This window comes from Lampetra fluviatilis, chromosome 25 (genome assembly GCF_964198595.1).
Source record: "Lampetra fluviatilis chromosome 25, kcLamFluv1.1, whole genome shotgun sequence".
In the NCBI taxonomy this organism is placed as follows: domain Eukaryota; kingdom Metazoa; phylum Chordata; class Hyperoartia; order Petromyzontiformes; family Petromyzontidae; genus Lampetra; species Lampetra fluviatilis.
The window spans coordinates 7654691-7678118 of NC_136299.1; the positions used below are offsets into that span (position 1 = coordinate 7654691).

A 23428-nucleotide genomic window follows, 5' to 3' on the forward strand; every position below is an offset into this window, starting at 1 on the left:
CCTCTCGCCCCGCCCCTTATCTCCCCACCCCCCGTTCCCCTGTGCCCCCGCCCCTCACCCCCCACAGTGGCCCCCACCCCTCACTTCGCCTATCGCCCCGCCCCTTATCTCCCCCCCGTTCCCCTGTGCCCCCGCCCCTCACCCCCCACAGCGGCCCCCACCTCTCACTTCGCCTCTCGCCCCGCCCCTTATCTCTTGCCCCCCCCCCGTTCCCCTGTGCCCCCGCCCCTCACCCCCTACAGCGGCCTCCACCCCTCACTTCGCCTCTCGCCCCGCCCCCCCCTCGTTCCCCTGTGCCCCCGCCCCTCACCCCCCACAGTGGCCCCCACCCCTCACTTCGCCTCTCGCCCCGCCCCCCCGTTCCCCTGTGCCCCCGCCCCTCACCCCCCACAGTGGCCCCCACCCCTCACTCCGCCTCGCGCTGCCTCTCGCCGTCGCGCGCGCGCGCCGCTCGCTTCCCGCTTTTTATTTTTTACATAATTAATTTTTCACTAATTAACCGGATTATAATTTCCGTGAGGGAACTGTAGTGTTTTTTCCCCCAGTTTAGTTTTTGTTACGTCTTAAAAAATGTAGTATTTAAAATGCGTTTGAATCGCGTGTTGCCACCTTTCCATCAGAGGAGCTCCCCCTTCCTCCACCCTCCTCCCCTCCCCCCCTCCCCTCCAGCGCTTCCGAGACATTAATAAGGAATACAACTGAATTATAATATTAATAATTGTTGGGGACTGATGATGAAGATAGCAAGGAGAAGAAGAGCGCATTGAGTGAATTGACTTGACGGGCGCGTTAAAGTGTTGAACGTTACTGCGCGCCGGCCTCGCGAGGTGTTGAGGGAAGATAGGATTACGATTCACGTTTATTAATCGATAAACAATATCGAAGATTCGCAAGACGCGGGGAAGAGTCGCTACTTCGGCTAACTCCTGGGGGAAAAAAGAGAACGAATTGTCATCGCCGCCTTTCAAGTGGAGGAACCTGCCCAGCTGCAATGGCTGCTAACATGTACCGGGTGGGAGGTGAGTGGAGAGGGTGAGGGGGGTGAGGGTGGTGAGGGTGAGGGGGGTGAGTGGTGGTGGTGAGGGGGGTGGGAGGTGAGTGGTGGTGGTGAGGATGAGGGGTGGTGGTGAGGGGGGTGATGGTGAGTGGTGGTGAGGAGGGTGAGGGGGGTGAGTGGTGGTGAGGGGGGTGAGTGGTGAGGGTGAGGGGGGTGAGTAGTGGTGGTGGTGAGGGTGGTGAGGGTGGGAGGTGGTGGTAGTGAGAGGGTTGGTGAGGGTGGGAGGTGGTGGTGGTGAGTGGTGTTGGTGAGTGGTGGTGAGGGGGGTGAGTGGTTGTGGTGTTGAGAGTGGTGGTGGTGGTGAGGGTGGTGGTGGTGAGGGGGGTGGTGGTGGTGAGTGGTGGTGAGGATGAGTGGTGGTGAGGAATGAGTGAGCAATAGGAAGGCAAAGAGGTGAGGGGAGTTGAAGAGTGGTGGTACGTGATGAAGAGAAGTAAGAGGGTGACGAGTGGTGGCACGAGTGAAGGAGATGATGGGGAGGAGTGATGCGAGTGTAAGAAGAGGTGGGTGGTAAAGTGGTGAGGATGCGATTGGTGAGTAAAGCGAGTGGCAAAGTGAGAAGTAACATAATAAGAGTGGTGAGGAGAGAGAACGAACGTGTCAATGTTGAGAAGGACATCTTGACGGAGTGATTGAGGAAGAGTAGAGTGGGGACAACTGCGGTGTAAAGATTAAGGATTAGCACGGAGTGAATAGTAAGGGGGGGGGGGATATTGTGTGAATGGCAAGGAGTTAGAAGTGTTAGAAGTGAGTGTGAAGAGTAAAGATGTAAGGAGTGTTAATGAGCGAGCAAGGTGAAGACTGGAGAAGTGACGGACGATATTTAAGTGTTGCAGAGTAGTAATGTGTCATTGTTGTAGTTAGTACTTCCAGTAAGGTAAGTATTGATGACACGTCTTTGGTGAAGAGTTATAACAATTTACTATTAAGGGATACACTTGGTCGGCAGTGGTGTTGATGGGTGAAGTTAGATTCTAGACTCTGGGCAGACAGTGAAAGAGTGCAATATCGTAGCGTGAAGTACTTTATTAAGACATGGTTAAGAGTAATGAGTTAAGAAGAGTAAGTTGGTGGGTGCTAAGTGTCCAGAGGAACGAATTAAACGCAATTGTACTATTTAATAATGAGTGAAGAGTGAGTGAGAATAGGAAGGAGTTGACAAATGAAAGTGATATCGTAGCGTGAAGTACTTTATTAAGACATGGTTAAGAGTAATGAGTTAAGAAGAGTTAGTTGGTGGGTGCTAAGTGTCCAGAGGAACGAATTAAACGCAATTGTACTATTTAATAATGAGTGAAGAGTGAGTGAGAATAGGAAGGAGTTGACAAATGAAAGTGATATCGTAGCGTGAAGTACTTTATTAAGACATGGTTAAGAGTAATGAGTTAAGAAGAGTAAGTTGGTGGGTGCTAAGTGTCCAGAGGAACGAATTAAACGCAATTGTACTATTTAATAATGAGTGAAGAGTGAGTGAGAATAGGAAGGAGTTGACAAATGAAAGTGATACTCGGCCAGTGTTTAGTCTGATGCGTGCGTATTGTATGTGCGAAGTCTGTGTGTGTTTCACGTGTTAAGTAATTCACCCTAAGTGTTAAATGTTAAGTGTGTTTTCTAGGCTTAAAAGTGCGTGTTTTATGTGTTAAGTGTGTGTTTTGTGTGTGTTAAGTCACTTAACGCACATGCTAAGTGTGTGTTTTATGTGTTAGCCGTCACGTTTAAGTAAGCGTGTCACGTGAAGTGTGTTTTATGTGTTACGTTACGTGATTTATGTTAGATAGTGAATGTAAAGAACTTGGTTTATGTTACATGCATGTTTTATATTACGCGTGTTGCATGTTTTATGTTACATTTTGTGTCGTTTGGCATACGTTAAGTGCATGTTTTATTCGTTCTGCTCACGGTAAGGTATTCTGTTTCATATTACATGCTAAGTGTAGCTTTTATATGTTATATATATGTTGTGTGTCATGCGTATATTTCATGTTGCTTGTTATGTGTGTCTTATATGAATCGTACATGCACGTGTCATCTGTTACGTGTGTAGTTTGTACTCGATGTCAAGCATGCATGTGTTTTATGTATCGGCTACGAGCTTTTGCCTTCAATGTGCCTGTCGCATGTTCATGCATCACGACTTAGCACGTGTATGGTGTAACACGCGCGCACAGCAGCGCAAACCGGACCACAGTACCTATATTTACACCTTTTACACACCAGCTTGGTGAAGTATGCTCAACAGAACCTCCCACGCCACCGCACGGTGCGGGAGGAAGTCCTCATCCAAGAGTAGACTCATTGACAAGGACACGTGTACAACACACATATACTGCAAGCTCGTACCCCCACGACATTAAAACAAGTGCTTGCTTACACAATACACCCTCTGTGTTATCCTCGTGTACACAATCTAGCGTGTACACCACATGTGTGCAGTGCATGCCATGCACATGGGGCAATACACACGTGTGCATCTGAATCATCACACGGCTCAACTGTACACCCATGGCGTCACACTGTTATGCAACGTGTACAGTATTTACAGTATGCGCTGTGACCATTCGTGTGGCTGTGTCCCCCCCGTGTGTTGGCACGTGCACAAGCAAACAGCGGCCTAACGTGTAGTTCCCCCCTGTACAGTATGTACAGTGAGTACACGTGTGCACCACGCAGAGGTGCACACGTGTGCACGCTAATGGATGTCCCTTTGTGCTGTCGTGCATGCCAAGAATTCGCTCGCATACGTGTTTGTGTGTGGGCGGGAAGTCACCCTACCCTCTCGTCTTAAAACCTTGTTTGACTCAGAAGATGTGAAGGGGGGGGGGTATATAGACTTAGCGACCACCCCATATTTTGCGTATTGCATGTAAAGAATAGCTGCGGTATTTTTTTTTACACGTTACATGCGTGTGCTTCGTTCCACATTCGGTGCATGTTTTCTGTTTAGGTATGTCACTTTGTATGCAAATGTGAATGTGTGCATGCATAAACAATGCACAGCGTGCAGCACACACACGATGCTGTAACAATGCAAAGTAGGTTGTTAGGGTGTGCGTGTGGCTTTTGTTGTCGCCTTATGCGGGCACGTCCCGTCGACCCGGGGCAGCCGGGGGCTGACGTATTCTGAGTCTCCTGGTCGCCTGGTTCAATGCCGCCTCGCATGCCGCCAGGCTAGGACTTGGTTTTGTCGCAGGCGATGACCTCCCGGGCAACCAGTCCCGGGCATTGCCTACCGAGCGATTTTTTTCTGAGCAATGGTTCGCTCCTTAAGTCTCAGGGATATTCTTGGAAAATCCCCTCGTTGAGTCCCGGGATCTTTTCCGGATCATGCTGTCACCTGGTACCAGCGATCTGCCACATGCAGTTGCCTGCTTAGTACCGTGTACACAGGAATATATCCGGGGAAATTCTTTACATTGGTCCTTGGGATATGTCCTGAACAATGCTCTCATGGAGTCCCGAGACTAAGAGCTATTTCTATACTACTTCTTTTCATTGCCGGAATCTGTCCCAGATCAAGTTCTCACCGAGTTCTGAGTCCTAAAGTTCCTTCCCAGATAATGCACTTCCCTGATAATGCACTCCCCTAATCCAAAGGATCAGTCCTGGCATTGCCCTCCTGAGTCCTGACAAGGTTCCATTGAGCACTGATTTCCAGTGGCCTGGTCCGGACAACAATCTTGCCGGGTTTCGAGTCCCAGCAGTTGTCCTGCACATTGTTCTCCCTCGGTCACAGGCATTTGTCCAGGGCAGTGCCCTTAACGAGTCCCGAGTCTGAGAAAGCCTAGACATCACCCTTCGCTGGTTGGGGGGGGGGTCTCTCTATCGCAGATATTGTTCTGATCGTGTCTTGAGTCTCAGGGGTCTGTGTCAGACAATGTTCTAAATGAGATCGAAGCCATAACTATCTGTCACTGGCAATATAAGGAACTAATTGTAGACAATGCTCTCACCGCTTTCTGACTATCACGGACCTGTCCCAGTCAGTGTTCGAGTCCTGTGTGTCCCAGTAATCGTTCTAGGCAGCACCCTTCCCTGATCTCAAGGGTCTGTGCCAGACATGCTTCACTGAGTCTCCGGAGCTAATCCCTGATAATGCTCTCTCCCAAGTCCTCAGGGTTTTTCTTCTTCTTAGACATTATCCTAACATTTTCTCAGTCTATCAAAGACAATGCCGCTCACTGAGTCCTGAGTCCCCGGGATCATGTCCCAGACAGTGCCCCTCACCGAGTGCCAGACGATGCCCTCCCTGAGTCCCGAGTCCCAGGGGATCTGTCCTCGACAATGTCCTCATTTAGTCCCGAGTCCCAGGGATCTGTCACAGGCAATGCCCTCCTGAATCCCGAGTCCCAGGCATCCTTCCTCGACAGTGTTCTTACCGATTCCCGAAACCCAGGGATCGATCTCGACAATACCCCTACTCGCTGGGTCCGCGTCCCGAGCGAGGCGGCCGCCACACTTGTGTTTTTTTTTCCTTTCGTTTTCCTCATGCCATACCCGTGTACGTGTGTGTGGGTGGGTTCCTCATGTCTTTTATTATCATTACGCTATGGCTATCATCACCGTCATTACCTTCGTTCTCTTGTTAGTAAACCTTTAAATGTGTTGGAGAGTGTGTGTGTGTGTCTATGTGCGTGATAACCGCGGGTCGTGTTCGTGTCGCATTGGCTTAATTGTGCTGCGGGATTTTGCAGAGCGTAGATCGTGTCAAGGAAAAAAAACCCGAAAACAATAATGGCGAGACCGTGGTGTCGGCTGTTGGTCATTACCCGCACCGTGCCCTGTTTAATATGTAGGCGTGTGTGTGTGAACGCTTTGTGCCGGCACCTTCATCTTCATGGCTTTACACAGCATCGGTGGCAACAGCATCCACGTATCCCTAATTCCTACAAAACACAAAATGCCGCAGTTTATTCCTGATAAAAGTTTTGGATTTAAAGAACCCACAGACACACACACACGACCCGTCGCCACCACCACACATACACGATGCCATTAAACGTCTGCCGCACTGTAAGCGTTATGTAAAATTCCACAATGGCTTTCACTTGGCGACCACACAAAAACAATGACAATACAGTGCAATAATTGTCATTTATTTATCCAGGAAAATCTCATTGAGTCTCAAGGCCTTTTTTGCAGGAGGGCTGTGAATTGATATGTTTGGTAAATTCCCTTTTTAATGAGAATTTTGCTTGTGGAGAAGGAAACAGGATTACCCAGAAAACATCGACCACACATGCAAGGGGATACTACGCAGAGTTCCATATGAATGGGTTCATGAACCTACTTGCTGTATACTGCCATATCCTGCCCACTTCGCAGTCCATAGTGTTTGGGAGTTTCACAGATTTATGTCATCCACCAACCCCTGAGTACTGGTGTGCAACCCACCTTGCCCTACTATAGAAAATAGTACTCGTTGTTGCATATTTTAGTATTGTAGTAACAAATAATTAACGCTGCAAATGAATGTGCAATGTTGTGTTTAAGAGTGTACAATACTTAACACGGAAAGAAAAGATGTTCCTATGTTTAAACATTGCACCAGGTACTCATCTAAGGGGTGGGAAGTGGTGGCGCAGTGATAAACTCACTGCGCTCGGAATCTGGCTACCAGAGTACGATTTCTGTCTGCCACGGATAACATCAGTGGTTAAATAATATCTCAACTGATCCTGGGTTATTCCACGTCACCAATCTCCATTATCAAGTGTGGTGAAGTATGGTGAAATAGACATGATGTGGGGAGATGTTCTTTTTTTAATTGATGAACAGCTGTAAATTATGATTACCGTATAATCTGAGGGAAACCCAGGAGTAGGTTCACGTATAACTTTCCACCGATGTTTTCCTTGGTTAGGAATCGAAACAAGGTCACCGGGCTCATAATGCAGTGGGCCAACGTCTAAGTGACCACTCCCAACACGTAAAGCACATAGTGTAACGATTATGGAACCTGTGCATTTAATGACATAAACATTGCTTGTTACTTTTTGTCTACTTTCAGACTATGTCTTCTTTGAAAACTCCTCAAGCAACCCCTACTTAATACGAAGAATAGAGGAACTTAACAAGGTAACGAGTTCCAGTACGATGAAAGGGCTGCTGACATGAAATCATCGCTGCCAGATTGTACCACCTTGCCTGAAGTGACTATTTAGAGAATTAAGTAATGCATCCTCCTCAGTGTTGTTAATACAATTACAGTCTGTGCCGTAATACGTAAAAGTCCGGTATTATCTCACTTGTGTGGCTTTCGTGCTTTCAACAAGTATACATTGTTATATATTGTTGTGCCTTGCCTCGAAATGCTGTTATGAAAATGTTTTGCAATGACACCAAATTGAGATACCATAAACTGTCAGTGTCACATTGGTTGGTTTTAGCCAGTGGGCATGGAACTAATTGAGTCTAGAATTGATTATAAAAATAAAAAAAAGTATTTTTATCATCTCATTTGGAATAATGTGTTTTCAGTCTCGTTTATACATGTTTGTGTGCTAAGTTATCCCAAAATTCAACCGCATATCATTTGCATGAATTTGAATAATTGATTGTGACATGCTCAATTCAACGCCCGTATCGTGAGTGAAATTATCAATATTAATCGATGATTCATTGCATTGTTGCATGCCCAGTAGCTATTAGGAGAGACGCATACCACTGCAGAGAAGGTGAATACTAAACAATATCAGGAGGCTTTGATAAAGTGGTATATTAGTGATGTACATAAGGATTTATTTGGATCTGGTATTCCCAGGTCTACATTGAAAAAATACTTTCTTTTAATGGGCTCTCACCTGGTCACTAAGTTGTGTGTGCATGGTATGAGAGAAATGCTTGTGAAATATTGTTATAATCTTCCAAGAATATTACATTTGTCCCCCACACATGACTCAGATTTGTATTCATTTTTCAAACGTAGCCACAACTTTAGATATGTCTTGAACACTAATATTGGCATGGTGAAAATGTTTGTCATGGTTGTTTTTGACCATTGTCAAGGTTATGTCTTACCTAACTCCTCATCAATACTGTAGGTTCCTTGTTCCTTCTGGTCAGAATGAGCCTCCACTTTTCTCTCTGACAAACAATATGCGTGTGAGTGTTGCCACTGATACAATATCTCACGGATGGACCAACACAAATGTGAATTAGTTACTTATGCTGGATGTTTACCACCTTAAACTGCATTGTCCCAGCATGTGGGGGACTGCAAACCGTTTTCATCGTGGAAGATTTTAGTGGACCCGTGAAAGCCATCATGGTTCCACGTGGTTTCCGCGCACTGGGAAATTATTTCTCGCGTTGGTACGCTTTGGGGTGGTTAAATTGGTAGGCTGATGTTGAGGTATAGGTGACAGTGCCTTGACCTGCATCGTAATGTTAACATGCGGATTGAAAATATGACAGCCATTTACATACTTTTCTTACCGCAGAGTCTACTGCTGCCTTGTTTCTGCAAAAAGTAACTAAGCATTCAAGTGGAAAGAACTTCCTGCTTATTTATCTACCCCCCCCCCAAACATTGAACTGTTCAAATGCTTTTTTTGATTGATTAGTTTGAAAGCTCCTTCTTGGTTCTTTCAGGAAAGTCACGTAGAAGGAAAATAATAAAATAATAAAAATAAAACATAATAAAATAATTCTCACGACGTTTCGGCCACAATGCAAGCAGCCGTCTTCAGGTGGAGAACAGGTCTGTCGAGAAGGCAGAGTCTGAGACTCGTTCTCCACCTGAAGACGGCTGCTTGCCTTGTGGCCGAAACGTCGTGGGAATTATTTTATTATGTTTTATTTTATTATTTTCCTTCTACGTGACTTTACCGAAAGAACCAAGAAGACGAATCCCTGCAGTCACGAAAGCTTTAAATCGAAATTTAGTTTGAAAGCTGTTCAATAAATTATGAAAAGTAAAGGTGCAGCCCTGCAATTGCTTGCTCATGCCACTTGCTGGTGGAATGAGCCTCCACTAAAAGGAGCTTTATAGAGAGCCTATAGAGTGTATTTCATCTGCTCTTCCGTGCTGGTTAGACATATTGGAAGTTTTGTAAATACCCAGGCTTTACCCCGATCACAGCAAGCTGCCAATTGACTAACTGTGGTGTACCCATTTATACTGCTGGGTTGACAGACGAGTGGGGGGGATTAAAGAAACTTACGCAATTGTTTAATCTGCCCTGTTGGGAAATCGAATTGAATCTGACCTCTGGATTGCAAGTCCAGTGTGCTGGCCATTTCACCACGGCAGTGAGTTGAGAAATTAAGGCAAATGTAAAACATTTTGCTTTGCAAATTACAAATTGCATATTGGTTGGATCAGAGTAGCATCAGAGTAGGATGAGGGTTTATATTAAGGCCAAGACATTGCCTCGTATGTTTTATGACGTCCTTTTATTTTCCACTGCATTTTTTCTGATCATCATGGAATGTCGACACGGCAATTGGTAGCATGTGTTAATATTAAGTCCTGAGAAAGATTGGATTATGTTTACGAGGTAGGATCAGTTATTCGCAGGGTACTGGTAAAAAAACACTGCTCCACTTCTGTACCTCCAGAATCTCCAGTGCATGAAATTTCCATTAGCTGTGGAGCCCATTCTACAAGGCAGTGTTGCCTTGTATTACCCTCATTGCTGGACTATTGTAACGAGCAGTGAGCAAGCCAAAGTGATTTCCTGTTCATATGAGCAATGAGGTGGTGCTCATCTCTTTTTTTACAGCCCTGAGTCGTCGGGAGTGGATATTCCATATTCTTATGGCGGGGGAAAGTTTATCCATAGGGCAATCACTTTTTTAGGACTTCAAAGGAACAATTGACAGTCAACCCGAAAACAGGGATTTGAACTCCTCAGCCTTTCGATTGTGAGCCACTTGCTCCACTGATGATCTACCAGGATGGATTGTGGGCAAAGATCTTTAAGAAAATAGGGTTAATTCTAGATTTCAAGCTTTCGTGACTGCAAGGATTCATATTCTTAGGTTTTTTCGGTAAAGTCACGTAGGTAAAAATTTAAAATTAATAAAAGTAAAATAAAAAAATAAAAAATAATAAAATAAAAATAAAAAATCACGACGTTTCGGAGGCAACACAAGCTTTCGTCTTCAGCTGTCGTGCTGTGACGGTTCCACCTGAAGACGAAAGCTTGTGTTGCCTCCGAAACGTCGTGATTTTTTATTTTATTTTTATTTTTTATTTTACTTTTATTAATTTTAATTTTTTACCTACGTGACTTTACCGAAAAAAACCTAAGAATATGAAAATAGGGTTAATACATTTCCTGCAGGACAAATAATTAGGTGTTTCTTCTCTTCTCCTGTCTGCCTGGGGATACATGTGGGGGAGTTTACGACCACGTTTTGTTTAAAATATGCTTAAATATACTGTATTCTCTTTTAACTACCCTGTCTGGGCTGTTGAAGCATCGTGAGTGTGTTTGTACAGGGTGTTAAAGTGATATGTAGTCAGCTTATTTTCTTACAGTACCTGAAGACCAGCCTTGATGAAAAGGTTAAGGAAACTGAAATAGCGTTGTTATATATTTTTGCTTCCGTTGGTTATTGGCAAAATACTATCAAACGTGGCTTGGAGGATGAGACAGTTCTGCTTGCTTTTTTTTGCTAGTGGCTCTGGTATGCCCAAACTGTATCTGCTTAATTGTGAAGAAAAGTAGGCTTGGGTTAGGCCACATCACGACAAGGGATCATGACCGATGGACAAGATTAGTGATGGAATGCCTGCTGAAGGAGGGGAATACGCCTGAGAAAGCAACCAGCATGGTTGGCAGGAGGGGGATGAGCGCAACCGCTCTATGTGAGCGAGATGAATTGTCGTGTTGCAATGGCGTGATGGGAGGCCTTCATCCAGAAATGGATAGATCAAAACTGATTTTGTTATGTAAGAATTAACCCTGCTGTTCCATCCAGCATTAAGTAGTCTTTATATTCTGTGGTGGTGTAACCATTGCCAACAGGAGCCTTAGGCTGGTAAATGAAAAAAAATCCGAACCCTAAAATTGGCCCCCTTGTGAATAAGCTTCATGTGCTCATAATAGAGGTTTTTGGGTTAGATCGCGTAAATGTATAAATGTGTCGTTAAAACCCGCCACCACCCGACACAGCCAACTAGTAAGGGTTGTCACGTTAATAGAACGTGGCCAATTCGTCACTAGTACAGCACGCCGGTGTCTTGGAGAGCCAAGCCACAACATTTACAAAACTGAGTGATGTTTCGCCAGTAATTACAACTAGCTTAATCTGGCTGTTGGTGTGCTGTACTTGTGATGAATTGGCATGTTCTGTTTACGTGACAACGCTTACTAGTTGGCTGTGTCGGGTGGTGGCAGGTTTTAACGACACATTTATATATTTACGCAATCACCCAAAAACCTCTGTTACGGATGATATTGGTCGCGAAAGCCTACATGTTAAACCAAGCTTCATGTGTGTCGGGGAAAGTGTGCAACAATATGAGTTGAAAATAATAAGGATACATGTGTTTTTTCAATTCATATATCACGTTATTTATGCTCATGTCTCAAAATTCTGCAGATTCTGTAATGAACACGGTTTTTACACGGACGCGCTGGAAACCTCAGACGAGCGGGAAGGCGTCCAGAACTGCCACCAACAATTGCCCAAGCTCTGTGTTCCTGAGTTGGCACTTTGAGCGAACTCCATTGTTATAATGACAATGTCATTGCCCTTCTGTAATTTCTCTTTCTGCACAGACTGCAAATGGGAACGTGGAAGCGAAAGTGGTATGCTTCTATCGTCGGAGAGACATCTCGAGCAACCTCATCTCGCTCGCCGACAAGCACGCAAGTAATCAAGCCCCGCAGCGCTGTGCACGTACCCCGCCATATCCACGTACCCTGCTATGTCTACGTACCCCGCTATATCCGCACAGCAGCTAAATAAGTGGTAGAAGGGTAAAGTGCAGCACTGCATTGGCTTGTTCACTCAACTGCGGCGAGCGAGAGCTCTAAAGAGCCCTTCTAACGGAGATGTTGGCCTACTCTTCCACGTTTGGCCAGACTGCTTGGGAGAGGTGGCAGTTGCCCAGACGGTCACCCCACTGCATGTGACCTGCTGATTGTCTAATCGGTGTACCCTTTTATAACTTATGGTTGGATAGTTGACGAGGGAGGAGATAATAAATTTGCCACATTGTTTCAACTGCCGTGCTGGGAGATGGAATCGAACTGGTGACCTCTGGATTGCAGGTCATGTGTGTGAACGATGACACTGTGACAGCTTCCATATTCAAAACACAGTATCTGTTAAAAACCTCCGGTTGACATATTCAAGGATCGCAGACCCGATGGGAAGTTTTATTTGTCTTCAGATTGCATTCCATTAGTCAGCGGTGATAACATAGGATAGCTCATTCATTTCTACACTTTTTTTTGACCGAGAAATCTTGCTTGCTGCTTTTAGTATTCATTGCCAATGTTAAAAAGTTTAACACCGGCATTAAAGTAGTTGCGGAAAAAATGTGAACTCGAGTCCATTTCAATTTACCTTTTGTTACGTGCCTGGAAAAGAGATCACCCTGGAAAATCCCATTATGTAGACTACTATATGGACTACACAAGAAAGTGCTGTGCTTGTGATCCCATTACAATTTAAATTGCTTAGTTGGAACGTGTGACAACCCAGAGAGGGTTGTGTACCAGAGTGCTTAAGCCTTTTCTCTTTGAATTTGCATTTGTTGTGCGTTATCACTTTTTCAACCCCCCACTTTCGAATGCGGTGGCGATTGTCCTCTGCGCTTCGCAATGTTTGCCTTAGGAAGACCTGAGTGGGGGTAAAACTCCACTTAAGCAAGGTGAATTGAAAAAAAAATCCATTTGCTAGGTTGTCCAACATCCCAGCACAATCACTTGAAGTACTTCACAATTGCCACCACAGTAGTCGCGTATCTTCTGCATGTGTCGATAAAATAACGCGAGCAAGATGTGTAAAATTAGGTGTGGAATTCCTTTTTTGTTCAAATTGGTTCTGATAGCGTTATCTGCAGTGCAATTTGTGTGATTCTACACGTGTCTCATACATGTAAGACTACGTTAAATTTGATTCGGTTCAGATTTAGTTTTCAAATTTCTTTGTTTTTTTTTCTTGACGCCTGATGCTTTCGTAGAGAGCCCAATGAGTGGAACTTGTGCGAGAATTGTGGGAAATTTATTCTGAGATTAAAAGTCTACATTTGTCATATGAATCACTCCATTTGTAATTATTAAATTTTTATTTAAGCCATAATTGTGGGATTCGATGTATTATTTTTGTCACTTACCTCACAATTAAACATTTTTATGTTCCGGCTTTTGCATGTTGAAAAAGACAATTGTCTTAGACACATTAGAAGTAGAGCCCAAAAAATGTATTTGCACTTGTGCAATGTATCTTCTGAATGCAGAGATGTTCAGAAATCTTAATAGAAAAACTTGTTTTATTTATCAGAGCTCGTGTGAAAATTTGCTTTGGTTAAGTAATTCTTCAGCTTTTGATGAAAATCGTAAAAAGTTAACGTTGAACATAATCTGCAAAAATGGACTCCCAAATTTGTAGAAAATGTGCCACTTTGTGTAAGTAATTGTGTAAAAACTGAGTGACTCTTAGTGTGGGTGATATTTGTGCAGTGATGGGTCAAATTATTTTCTAAAGCAAAACTAAATATATTTTAAAAACTCAAGCTCGAAGATAGTTTTTAGACTTTTCTGCCCACATTCACATCGTTTTCTTTTACATGGTCAAACACATTCTCGTGGTTATATTTAATGTGTACTGCTTTTATTGTATAAATTAATCAGATAGGGGTCAAACACAGAGATACATGCTTTGAAAATGTGTAAAATGCATTTTTAAAAATCTATTGGAAAACTTTCATGGTCTCTTATATGTGACATGCACTTCTTATTTCAATAGGTAATGTCATCATTCAACCTCTTTCCTCCCCAAGCATTCCTTGGCTTCTGTAATAAAAACCAATGCAGCTGCTTTATTACTGTATTCACACAGAGGTAAATCTGTACAATATCCAGTTTGGGACTTTTTAATTTATTTAAACCGCCCCCCCTCCCCCCCAAAAAAAAAATCTGTGCAAAAAAATTGTGGCACGTCCGCCATAGTTGGGAGTCAGTTGGCACGGTTGTAGTTGAGGTGGAGGGAACTGAGAATATGCGGCCATTTTCAGAGATGTTAAAAGATCTGCATAATTAGGTCGTGATGTGGAATCTTATTTAAATGCCCTCTGGCGCTCCCGTATTCTGCATCCTCGCTCAGAAAATTCTATTAAAATAAATAAAAATACCTCTCCCCCACCCCCAAAAAAATAAATTTAAATGGCGAATAGGCGAAGCAACTGAAATTAATATAACCCTTGGCACCCCCTGCGTGCCTTCTTCAGCCCATTGCTTTTGTCCGGCGTGTTCAACATGGCCACCTTTGCCTGTAGCCAGAACGCCTGTACACGCACGCACACAGAAAAAAAATCGCCTTGTACAGCGGTGAGAAGGAGGAGGGATTTGGTTCAGGAAGTGATTGCTGACGTGAGCTGATGCCATCTTGCTGGTGCTGTCATACGAGGGCCTGCATTTCTGTACCCCCGCCCCTCCCCCCTCACCCTTCCCTTGCTACCAGCCGTCTCTTCCCCCCCCTCCCACTCTGCTTGCCCGCCGCCACCCCCCCACACAACAACTCCGCCCCCAGATATCCCCCAATCTTCCCCCAACCCTCCAACCCTTTGAGACCAACCTCTTTTTTTTCCTGCGGCGATTGCGTGTGGCTGGGGCAGGGTCAGGTGACTGAGCTGCGTGGGTCCCCTGGCTGCCTCCCGTTGGCTGCCGCAAGCCTGGCACGGTGCCAGCGGCATTATGCGAGGGAGCGTGCGCGTGCGTGCCTAGATGCATGTGTTCCTACGCGTGTGCCTGTGTGCAACCTTTCACCCCCCTGGATATTAATGGCAGCGCTTAGGTGCCATGGAAGTTACTAGACTTCCTCATGCAGGCACGTTGCCCGGTTTATTTTTTTTTCTCCCTTTTTGAATATTTTTTTTACATTTCTTCTTTCCTTGGCTGCTGTTTTCTTTTCTGGTTTTGCCAAAAAGACGACTGTTTGCCGCACGATTTAAGATTTCAGTATTTTGCTGGTGATTTATCTGCTTACATATTCATGCCCATTTGTTTGAAAGCATTTTTTATTGTGAAGGCCAATTCTAAAATATCGCTTATGATTGAGTAGTTGAATTGAAAACATGGTATCTTGTGTGGCACCAGTTGAGGGTTGAGTGAGTTTTTTTTGGGACCTATTTTCCAAATATCCCTTGTCGTTTGTCAGATGTTTTGTTAGCGGTTGTCTTTGCATATGAATGCGTGCATGTCACACACTTTGGCACCAAATAGACGGTTGCTTTTCATATTCGCAAAAGAAAAAAATCTGGACCTGGTATGTCAAAAGCTGCATCGAGTAACTGGCTGGTGTGTGACAACTCACGTGCAATTGTCGGCTGGCATATCTGTGTGTGTGTGTGTTCTACTTTTGTGTGTGTGTGTTCTACTTGGTTTTCATCACGTGGCATTTTACCCGCGGTTGGTGATCATTGCCAATGAAGACGTGTCAAAGATTTGCCAGTTGAATTTAGCTTCCATGATTTTCTTGGTGCTGTCCTGCCCCGCTGAGATTTGTAAATACTTGAGGAACTGTTATGTCACGGGTCGTTTTCTGCTTTGTTAAGCACTGTGTTGCTCACCGATTGGCTCACCTTTCTCCGTTACTCGTACGACTGACTGAACGAGCTGTGTGCCGCATCTCACAGCTTGACTTGCACACACAGAGAGGGGGGGGGGGAACTCGTGTGAGAGAAGAAGGGTTCAGCAGATAAAAAAAAGAGTGACAGGCGGTATCATTTAGCACAGCAGATACAAATCTGCGTGAGAATTGATTGGGTAAGTCGGCGATGCGACGGAGATATACGCAGTGGTCGCGCAGACACATGCCGCCTGTCAGTTCTCAGTGCCGACTTCTCATTTTCAGGTTGGCCCTTTTCATTCCATTGCCATGGATTACACACACACAAGCCAGATGTCTCGGCGGTCGATCTAGAGGCTCGCAATTGGAAGGTTTCAAGTTTAAATCCTGGTTGGGGATTGACGTATCCAATCCTTTTGTATCATAAAACGGGTACCGTTTCGTGGGGGAAGCCGACAGTGGTTGTCCTGTGGATGTTATCGCCCTCACCATGCGAACGTGGAAATTCTGCCACTGTGTCAGCGCTTAATGAGATGATCATCGCCTTAATGCTCAATGGAACACGAAGTGACTGTGACACGTTCACCCGCAGTTCTTGTTTCTAGTTGGCTAGAGCTTGAGTGGTTTGTCAAAAGTCTGTGGTTATCCCCCCCCCCAACCCAGGCGTGGCAGGCAGTGGTAATTTTAAGAGAGAGTGCATAACCCAAGGTGTTCACTACTGAATGCACCTGGCGTGATATAAAAAGCTATGATAAACAGAGGTGTGGACTCGAGTCATGTGACTTGGACTCGAGTCAGACTCGAGTCATGAATTTGATGACTTGCGACTCGACTTGGACTTGCATAACAATGACTTTGTCCCACCTATGAGATGTGGACTCGAGTCATGTGACTTGGACTCGAGTCAGACTCGAGTCATGAATTTGATGACTTGCGACTCGACTTGGACTTGCATAACAATGACTTTGTCCCACCTATGAGATGTGGACTCGAGTCATGTGACTTGGACTCGAGTCAGACTCGAGTCATGAATTTGATGACTTGAGACTCGACTTGGACTTGCATAACAATGACTTTGTCCCACCTATGAGATGTGGACTCGAGTCATGTGACTTGGACTCGAGTCAGACTCGAGTCATGAATTTGATGACTTGAGACTCGACTTGGACTTGCATAACAATGACTTTGTCCCACCTATGAGATGTGGACTCGAGTCATGTGACTTGGACTCGAGTCAGACTCGAGTCATGAATTTGATGACTTGCGACTCGACTTGGACTTGCATAACAATGACTTTGTCCCACCTATGAGATGTGGACTCGAGTCATGTGACTTGGACTCGAGTCAGACTCGAGTCATGAATTTGATGACTTGCGACTCGACTTGGACTTGCATAACAATGACTTTGTCCCACCTATGAGATGTGGACTCGAGTCATGTGACTTGGACTCGAGTCAGACTCGAGTCATGAATTTGATGACTTGAGACTCGACTTGGACTTGCATAACAATGACTTTGTCCCACCTATGAGATGTGGACTCGAGTCATGTGACTTGGACTCGAGTCAGACTCGAGTCATGAATTTGATGACTTGCGACTCGACTTGGACTTGCATAACAATGACTTTGTCCCACCTATGAGATGTGGACTCGAGTCATGTGACTTGGACTCGAGTCAGACTCGAGTCATGAATTTGATGACTTGCGACTCGACTTGGACTTGCATAACAATGACTTTGTCCCACCTCTGATGATAAATCTCTGCGCGCATCAAATCTGAGTTAAGATACGATCCCTCTGAATGTGAGAATGCATTCGTTAAAAACGTGTCTAACAGGGTTCGTTCGTTTTCAGGGCTTTCCCTGCAGAGGTTATGTAACCTGCGTTCACGACACAGTGGACTGTGCTTCTTCCACACTAAGCGTTACGTAAACACGGGGGGCTAAATTAATTTTTTCACAATTAACCCTTGGTGCCGTGCGGTAAACGTTTGCGACAGTAAAACAAGAAAAAGCATTTGTGCCACTGTGAAAAGGGGTTAATGCCGCGCTGATACGAACTGCTCGTGTACAGCTAGGCGAGCGCTTGGGGGATGAAAGACCCGCTGGGAGTCTGGCAGAGACAAACAGTCTTTTCATGCACGGAAAATAGTGATTCAGACTGTTATTAAATCGAGTATCATGTGAAAATGTACCGCATGTGCTTTGTGTGGTCGCAGTGTTCTCGGGCCTGTTGTTTTCAATTTTGTACCTGAGCACGCGGTCAATTAGCACTCGCGAGTATTATTAGCAATCCACCACTTGTCATGAATCAAATTAGCTTAACCCCCTGCAGGCCTTTATATGAAATGGTTATGAGCCAATTAAAAAATATTTACCTATGAAATTATTATAAAGAGCTGTCAAGCTCTCATGCGCGGCCTTAACTTTACAGGTTTGCCACGTCCGTGTAAAAAGGGAGAAAAATGATGCTAAATCCTGCATCAGCCACGTTCGGAAGGACATGTGCGATGGAGGGGAATTTAAGTCTTTCCAATCAAATTAACCCACGGACCAGACGCACAAGAAGGGGTTTCCCAGTCTGTACGAGCAGGGCTCACAGAGACCCAGGGCCAGACGGCCGTGGCTAGACCTGTTGGGGGGGGGGGTGCAGGAGGGGGGGTGGGGGGTCTGTGCGTCTGTGGGGGAGTAGCATGCGGCTGTGGTGGGGGAAGGGAGAAGAGTGATGGGCGTGTGGGGGAGGGGCGTTGTGATAGACCAACACTATATGCACAACAACGCATAGCAAGAACATAGCGCAAGCACGCACACACCATACGCCCACGCCGGCACACAAGCCATGCACCCAGCACCACGCACTGTGACAAAGTGCCCTGTGATTGAGATTTGAACGCGCGCACGCACATAGTACAGTAACCCAGGATTATTTTGTTTGCCGTCAATGGTAGCACAACACCCCCTTTTCACTATTGCTGACTCGGCGTTCTCTCCCCCCCCCCCCAAACTCCCTACCACCACCCTCCTCACCGGTCTCTGCTGCTGCTCACTGCTCTTTAGCTGCACTGGCCAGATTCCCATTGCTATAGGGATGCAAAAGTTACACCAGAGATGCGCCAGGGCGGTCGGTGTGCAGTGGTTTCTGGTTTCTGCAGCCCATGCAGCTGGATCAAGTGCCACAGACACAGACATGCAAGAGCCCTAGATCGGAGGACCGTAATGAGCCATAGCAAGCTCCGCCCAATGTGTGTATCCATGGCCCCGTATTATGGATTGCAGAGATGAGCAACAAAAGGTCCTTTACCTCTTGCCGCTAAGCAGCTACCGCATGCGTAATGTCGCGCTCACCGCCGTTGATGTTTTTGCGTCTGGGATGAAAAAAAACATCGGGGTGCGGTGCAATTTTTGTCGTTCGTTTAAAACAATGCGTTGAATCGTACGAAGCCTTATACGGCGTGTGTTTACGACATTTGTCAGTGGTTGAATTTCATGCATGGCTAAAATTATTCGGACGATACCAAATTTGTTGAGTGTGATTTAAAAAAAGATATTTAAAAAATATATATATTATTTAATGTAACTTCTGTGATGTGTAGTATTTGTAGTTTTTTTAAATTGCCAGATCCAGCCTTTGCCACATTGATTCCCAATTAATTTGCTTTACCACATTGGGCTGCATCATTTTATCTCGTTTCTCTATGGCCTGGAGGTTTTTACAAATGAATACTCTAATTATTTACAATTTTCCACCACTGGGCAATCTTGGCTTTTGACCTAAATGTTTTCCGTGGTTGTGTTGCGGGTGTGTTGAGTTTTAAACGTCCGGTCGTTTTGTGACGGAGGGAAAGCACCATTCCATCCTTTTTTTTATCCTCTGGTAATTTGGCGACGGACATGTGGGCACACAGCAGTAATGGTGACAAATGGCCCAATTTTTGAAACCTCCGTGGCACCCTGCTCTCTAACACGTAACCTTTTGACGGCGTGATTAGGTAAGCAATGAGGATTGACGCTCGCGACCCTTGCCCCTAACCCCAGCGCTCTCCCCCAACCAGCTCCTTCGTTCTCTCCGCTCCACGCCGTTATTGATGCACACATCCATTTGGACAGTACCAATGTCAAGTAGCCAGGCTCTTGTGTAGACAAGAGTTAAACCCTCGTGTCACATTATTCTTGGAAATAAAATAATACCATGTTCTGTTAATTAAAATATGCACTGTTTCCCCCCTTTATTTTAAATAAAAAAAGTTGGGTGTTTTTAAAAAATATTATGCTCGTTGTGCATGTTTGAGAGGCCAAATTTGTATCACGTTTTTCACACTGGGCACATGATTGGGCTGTATCTCACTTCTGGAGCATCTTATAATATATATAATACGGTTGTGTAAATATCCTGTTTTTATCTGGGAAGGCCTTGCTGAGTGTCTAGACTTTTAAAAGTAGGGACCCAATGTAGGATGTTTGGACAATTCCTTTAATGAGTGTTTTGCTTTGTGTAGGAGGAAATCAGATTACCTTAAGAAAAGGCACTAACATGTGAAGGGCGAACATTCATAGGTCCACCCACACAGGTGCATGAACTCACTTGCCGAATTGCTGTCGCCTAGCCACTTCTCAGCCAAATGAGTGGGTGTGGGAGTTCCACAAATCTTCGTGATGCACCAACGCTGGATCACTCGTATATGAGTCATCATATATGACTCGATATGCTCTTGTACTATTTGTTCCAGTTACTGGTTATTTTATTTACTAGGCGATTTTAAATGGCTATGCAGCTCATGATATTTGCTTTCTGAGTCTCATAAATATTGATCCCTAAATATCCAAAAATGTAAAATAGTCTCATTCTAAGAGCCTTTGGCAATTGCTTTCAACCTGAAGAATCCTTAAGGTGCCATAGTCTCTTTGTAATTGATTGCATAAAATAGTGTGTGTCTATGTATATATGTTTCTTGACTGCTCATGCCTTTACACTCATTTACGTGACGAATATAAATTTAATGATATCTGCTCCACGTTAACGACCTCACACGACATGTGACATCCCAACGGCCCGCTTGCTGTTAGGCACAGATTAACAACAATATTGAACTGTCACCTTTTTATGGAAGGATAGTCCCAACCCAGGCAGGCATACTGTTAGTTACTGAATTTGTGTTTTATTACAGTACAGTAATTTATTTTCTTGGGGTCACGTGCGAGGCATAGTAAGGAGTAGGCGTTAGCCGGACAGTTTTCATTTCTTTCTCTGAGTAGGGTTTATCATCCCGATCTAGAAAAGGTCACTGCCCAGTAGTAGCAGCAAGGGTACCGGTTGTTTGGATAGGTGGCACACTGGGGCACGTTTAGATGTGGCTAGGAGAGTTTCTTTTTCATGTCTCAACAAAGCAAGCTATGACGCAGTGATATTTCCTTAGTGCTGTCCATTTGGGTTGGAGTGGTGTGCACTTGGGTGTTTATTGCCTAAGACAAAATCGCCCGTAATGCACCAGATCCCGTCAAACCTCATAAGCTAAGCAGGTTTGAGCTTGGCTAGCCCAGTGAAATTTACTTCGCGTTGGCCATTTTGATGGGGTTTGTGTGCACTTTGCTGTTTATTGCCTATGATCAAATCACCAAAAATTCGACCTACCAGACATTAGGAAGTTAAACAGGTTTGAGCCTGGATATAGTTATATAAAATAGGTATAGTCGGTGTTGTGGGCAGTGGAGGGCAGAGCAGCAAAATCCATTGTTCTTTACCCCACATTACCTTCACCAACCCGCAACAACCAGCATGGTGAAACTTGGTGAAATAACCCCTGACTGCCTGCATGGCATTATGAGGCCCTCATCAAGCACTGGAATGACAAATGGGCTGTAGATGTACCGTTTATGACAGGATAAGGGACTGTGGACCATCACAGCTTTGTTTAGACTCGTTGAGATATTCATGTTTTAATTGTCCCAACTTGGGGTCATTATTTCGTGTTGTTTTATGTTTACACAGCATTAGACAATTAGCACATTTCTCTCACTACGAAACAGAAAGTCCTGAGCGTTTAGCATAATTACGCTCTAAGCTTCTTTATAATAACAGCTGCACTGGTCGTAATAACTGAGTTCTCTGCCCTTTGCTGAAATATGGGCACATAATTGGCTCTGCCAGTGCATGTGGTTTATTTTGTCATTTTCATATGCTGGTAATGCTTACATTGCTACTGACAACATCCACTCCTAATGTTAATGAAAATCATTAATTTCAGGGCTTTCAGAGTGGTGCAACTAGATCTCAGTTTTGTGTTCCACCTAAGTTAAATGTATTGACCTCACCCAATGTGAACAAGGGCCATGCTTTGTCTGCAAGGGTTGTTGGGTCACATAGAGATTTGTGAAACTCCCAAACTCGCTATGCTATCATGTGGCCAGGCAATACGTTTCCCCGACCTTAGAGTGTTATTCCATTGTAAACTTGATTTTTCTCTGGGTTTTCTGGATTGCTTCCCACGTTTACTGCATTTTTCTGATTAGAAGACATGTTTTTCCACTTTTATTTTAAAGAAAAAGTCGAGTGTGTATATTCTAACCTGGTGAGTGTGTGTGGCCAGTTTTGTAAACGTTTATTGACACCGGACACAAGTTTGGTATTCATCTTACTTTCCGGAGCATGTTATAATCTGGAAAATATGGTAATGGCATCATTAATGGACACCTTTGCAAATTATATATTTCACATCAGTGAATGTTTGAAGGGAAATCTAAAAATAAGCATTTAAATAAATATTAAAATTAATTTATATTATTACATATATTGTAGATTTCACCAACCATCCCATTGCAGGTCACTTCTGATATGCTCTTGGAATTCATTGAGGATTTACTGGGCAAACAACACCATGAACAATAATTGACAAGGAAAATTCAAAGTGACTTTTTTTTCTTAAGATAGAGGAAAGTTCATTGGTTGCCCCGCAGAGTGCAAAATGTAGAAAATCTTGAATTTGTAACGCACCTAATTACTACCGTATCTCAAAACTGGCGATTGTCGGGTGCTCATTACCTGTTGCATAGAGACCTGGCCCATTTCTGTGAAGAGGAGAATGGTTCTTTGAAAATACTAGGTCAGGCGCTACATTCAGAATGGTTGTTAAGTGCCTCTACCGATTTGCGCATTATCACTGAGGCAGTAGTATGCACGTTTTATTATTCCTGTGCTGTTACCTCAATGGTAGCTATGGTGAGAATTTTACAATCGTCGTCAACTGACTATTAGGGCTATAAAGCAAGTTTGGCCCCCCTTCTTTGGCAGTTAAGAACATTAAATTTTTTGTTGTTGTTGAGTGCGGTATGGTGATACTGACTTTTGTCCCTTTTGACCGAGTCCTTAAAAAGATACATTAATTCAGTATTAAGTATAATTAGGTAATTGTGAGGACTTTGATATGGTGCATTCAGCCTAGTGCGTTGGCACCAACGCCTGATGCAGCTGCTTATCTCTGTGCGTTGGCTGTTGCGCTTCATCCGGATTCTCACCCTGCTATGTGTGTGTTCGTGTGCCTCGACGATTGGGGCGGCAGGGTTGATGCAGTGGTAACGCTAGTTCCCTACAGCAATACGTTTGTGGGTTCCATTCCCGACTAGGTCACCTT

At 44.5% G+C, this 23428-nt stretch overlaps 1 protein-coding gene across 5 annotated transcripts in view; it reads left to right on the forward strand.

Moving 5' to 3' along the window:
* The first annotated feature begins 400 nt into the window (after positions 1–400).
* The window catches only part of LOC144941754 (metastasis-associated protein MTA1-like), a 65018-nt gene continuing 41990 nt past the window's right edge, over positions 401–23428 (forward strand). For all 5 annotated transcript variants that reach the window (XM_078868168.1, XM_078868170.1, XM_078868169.1 and 2 more), the window contains exons 1-3: positions 401–1019; positions 7065–7132; positions 11788–11881. In XM_078868168.1, the coding sequence (XP_078724294.1) occupies positions 992–1019; positions 7065–7132; positions 11788–11881 (190 nt within the window). In that variant the 5' untranslated portion in view covers positions 401–991. The remainder of the gene's footprint in view (positions 1020–7064; positions 7133–11787; positions 11882–23428) is intronic.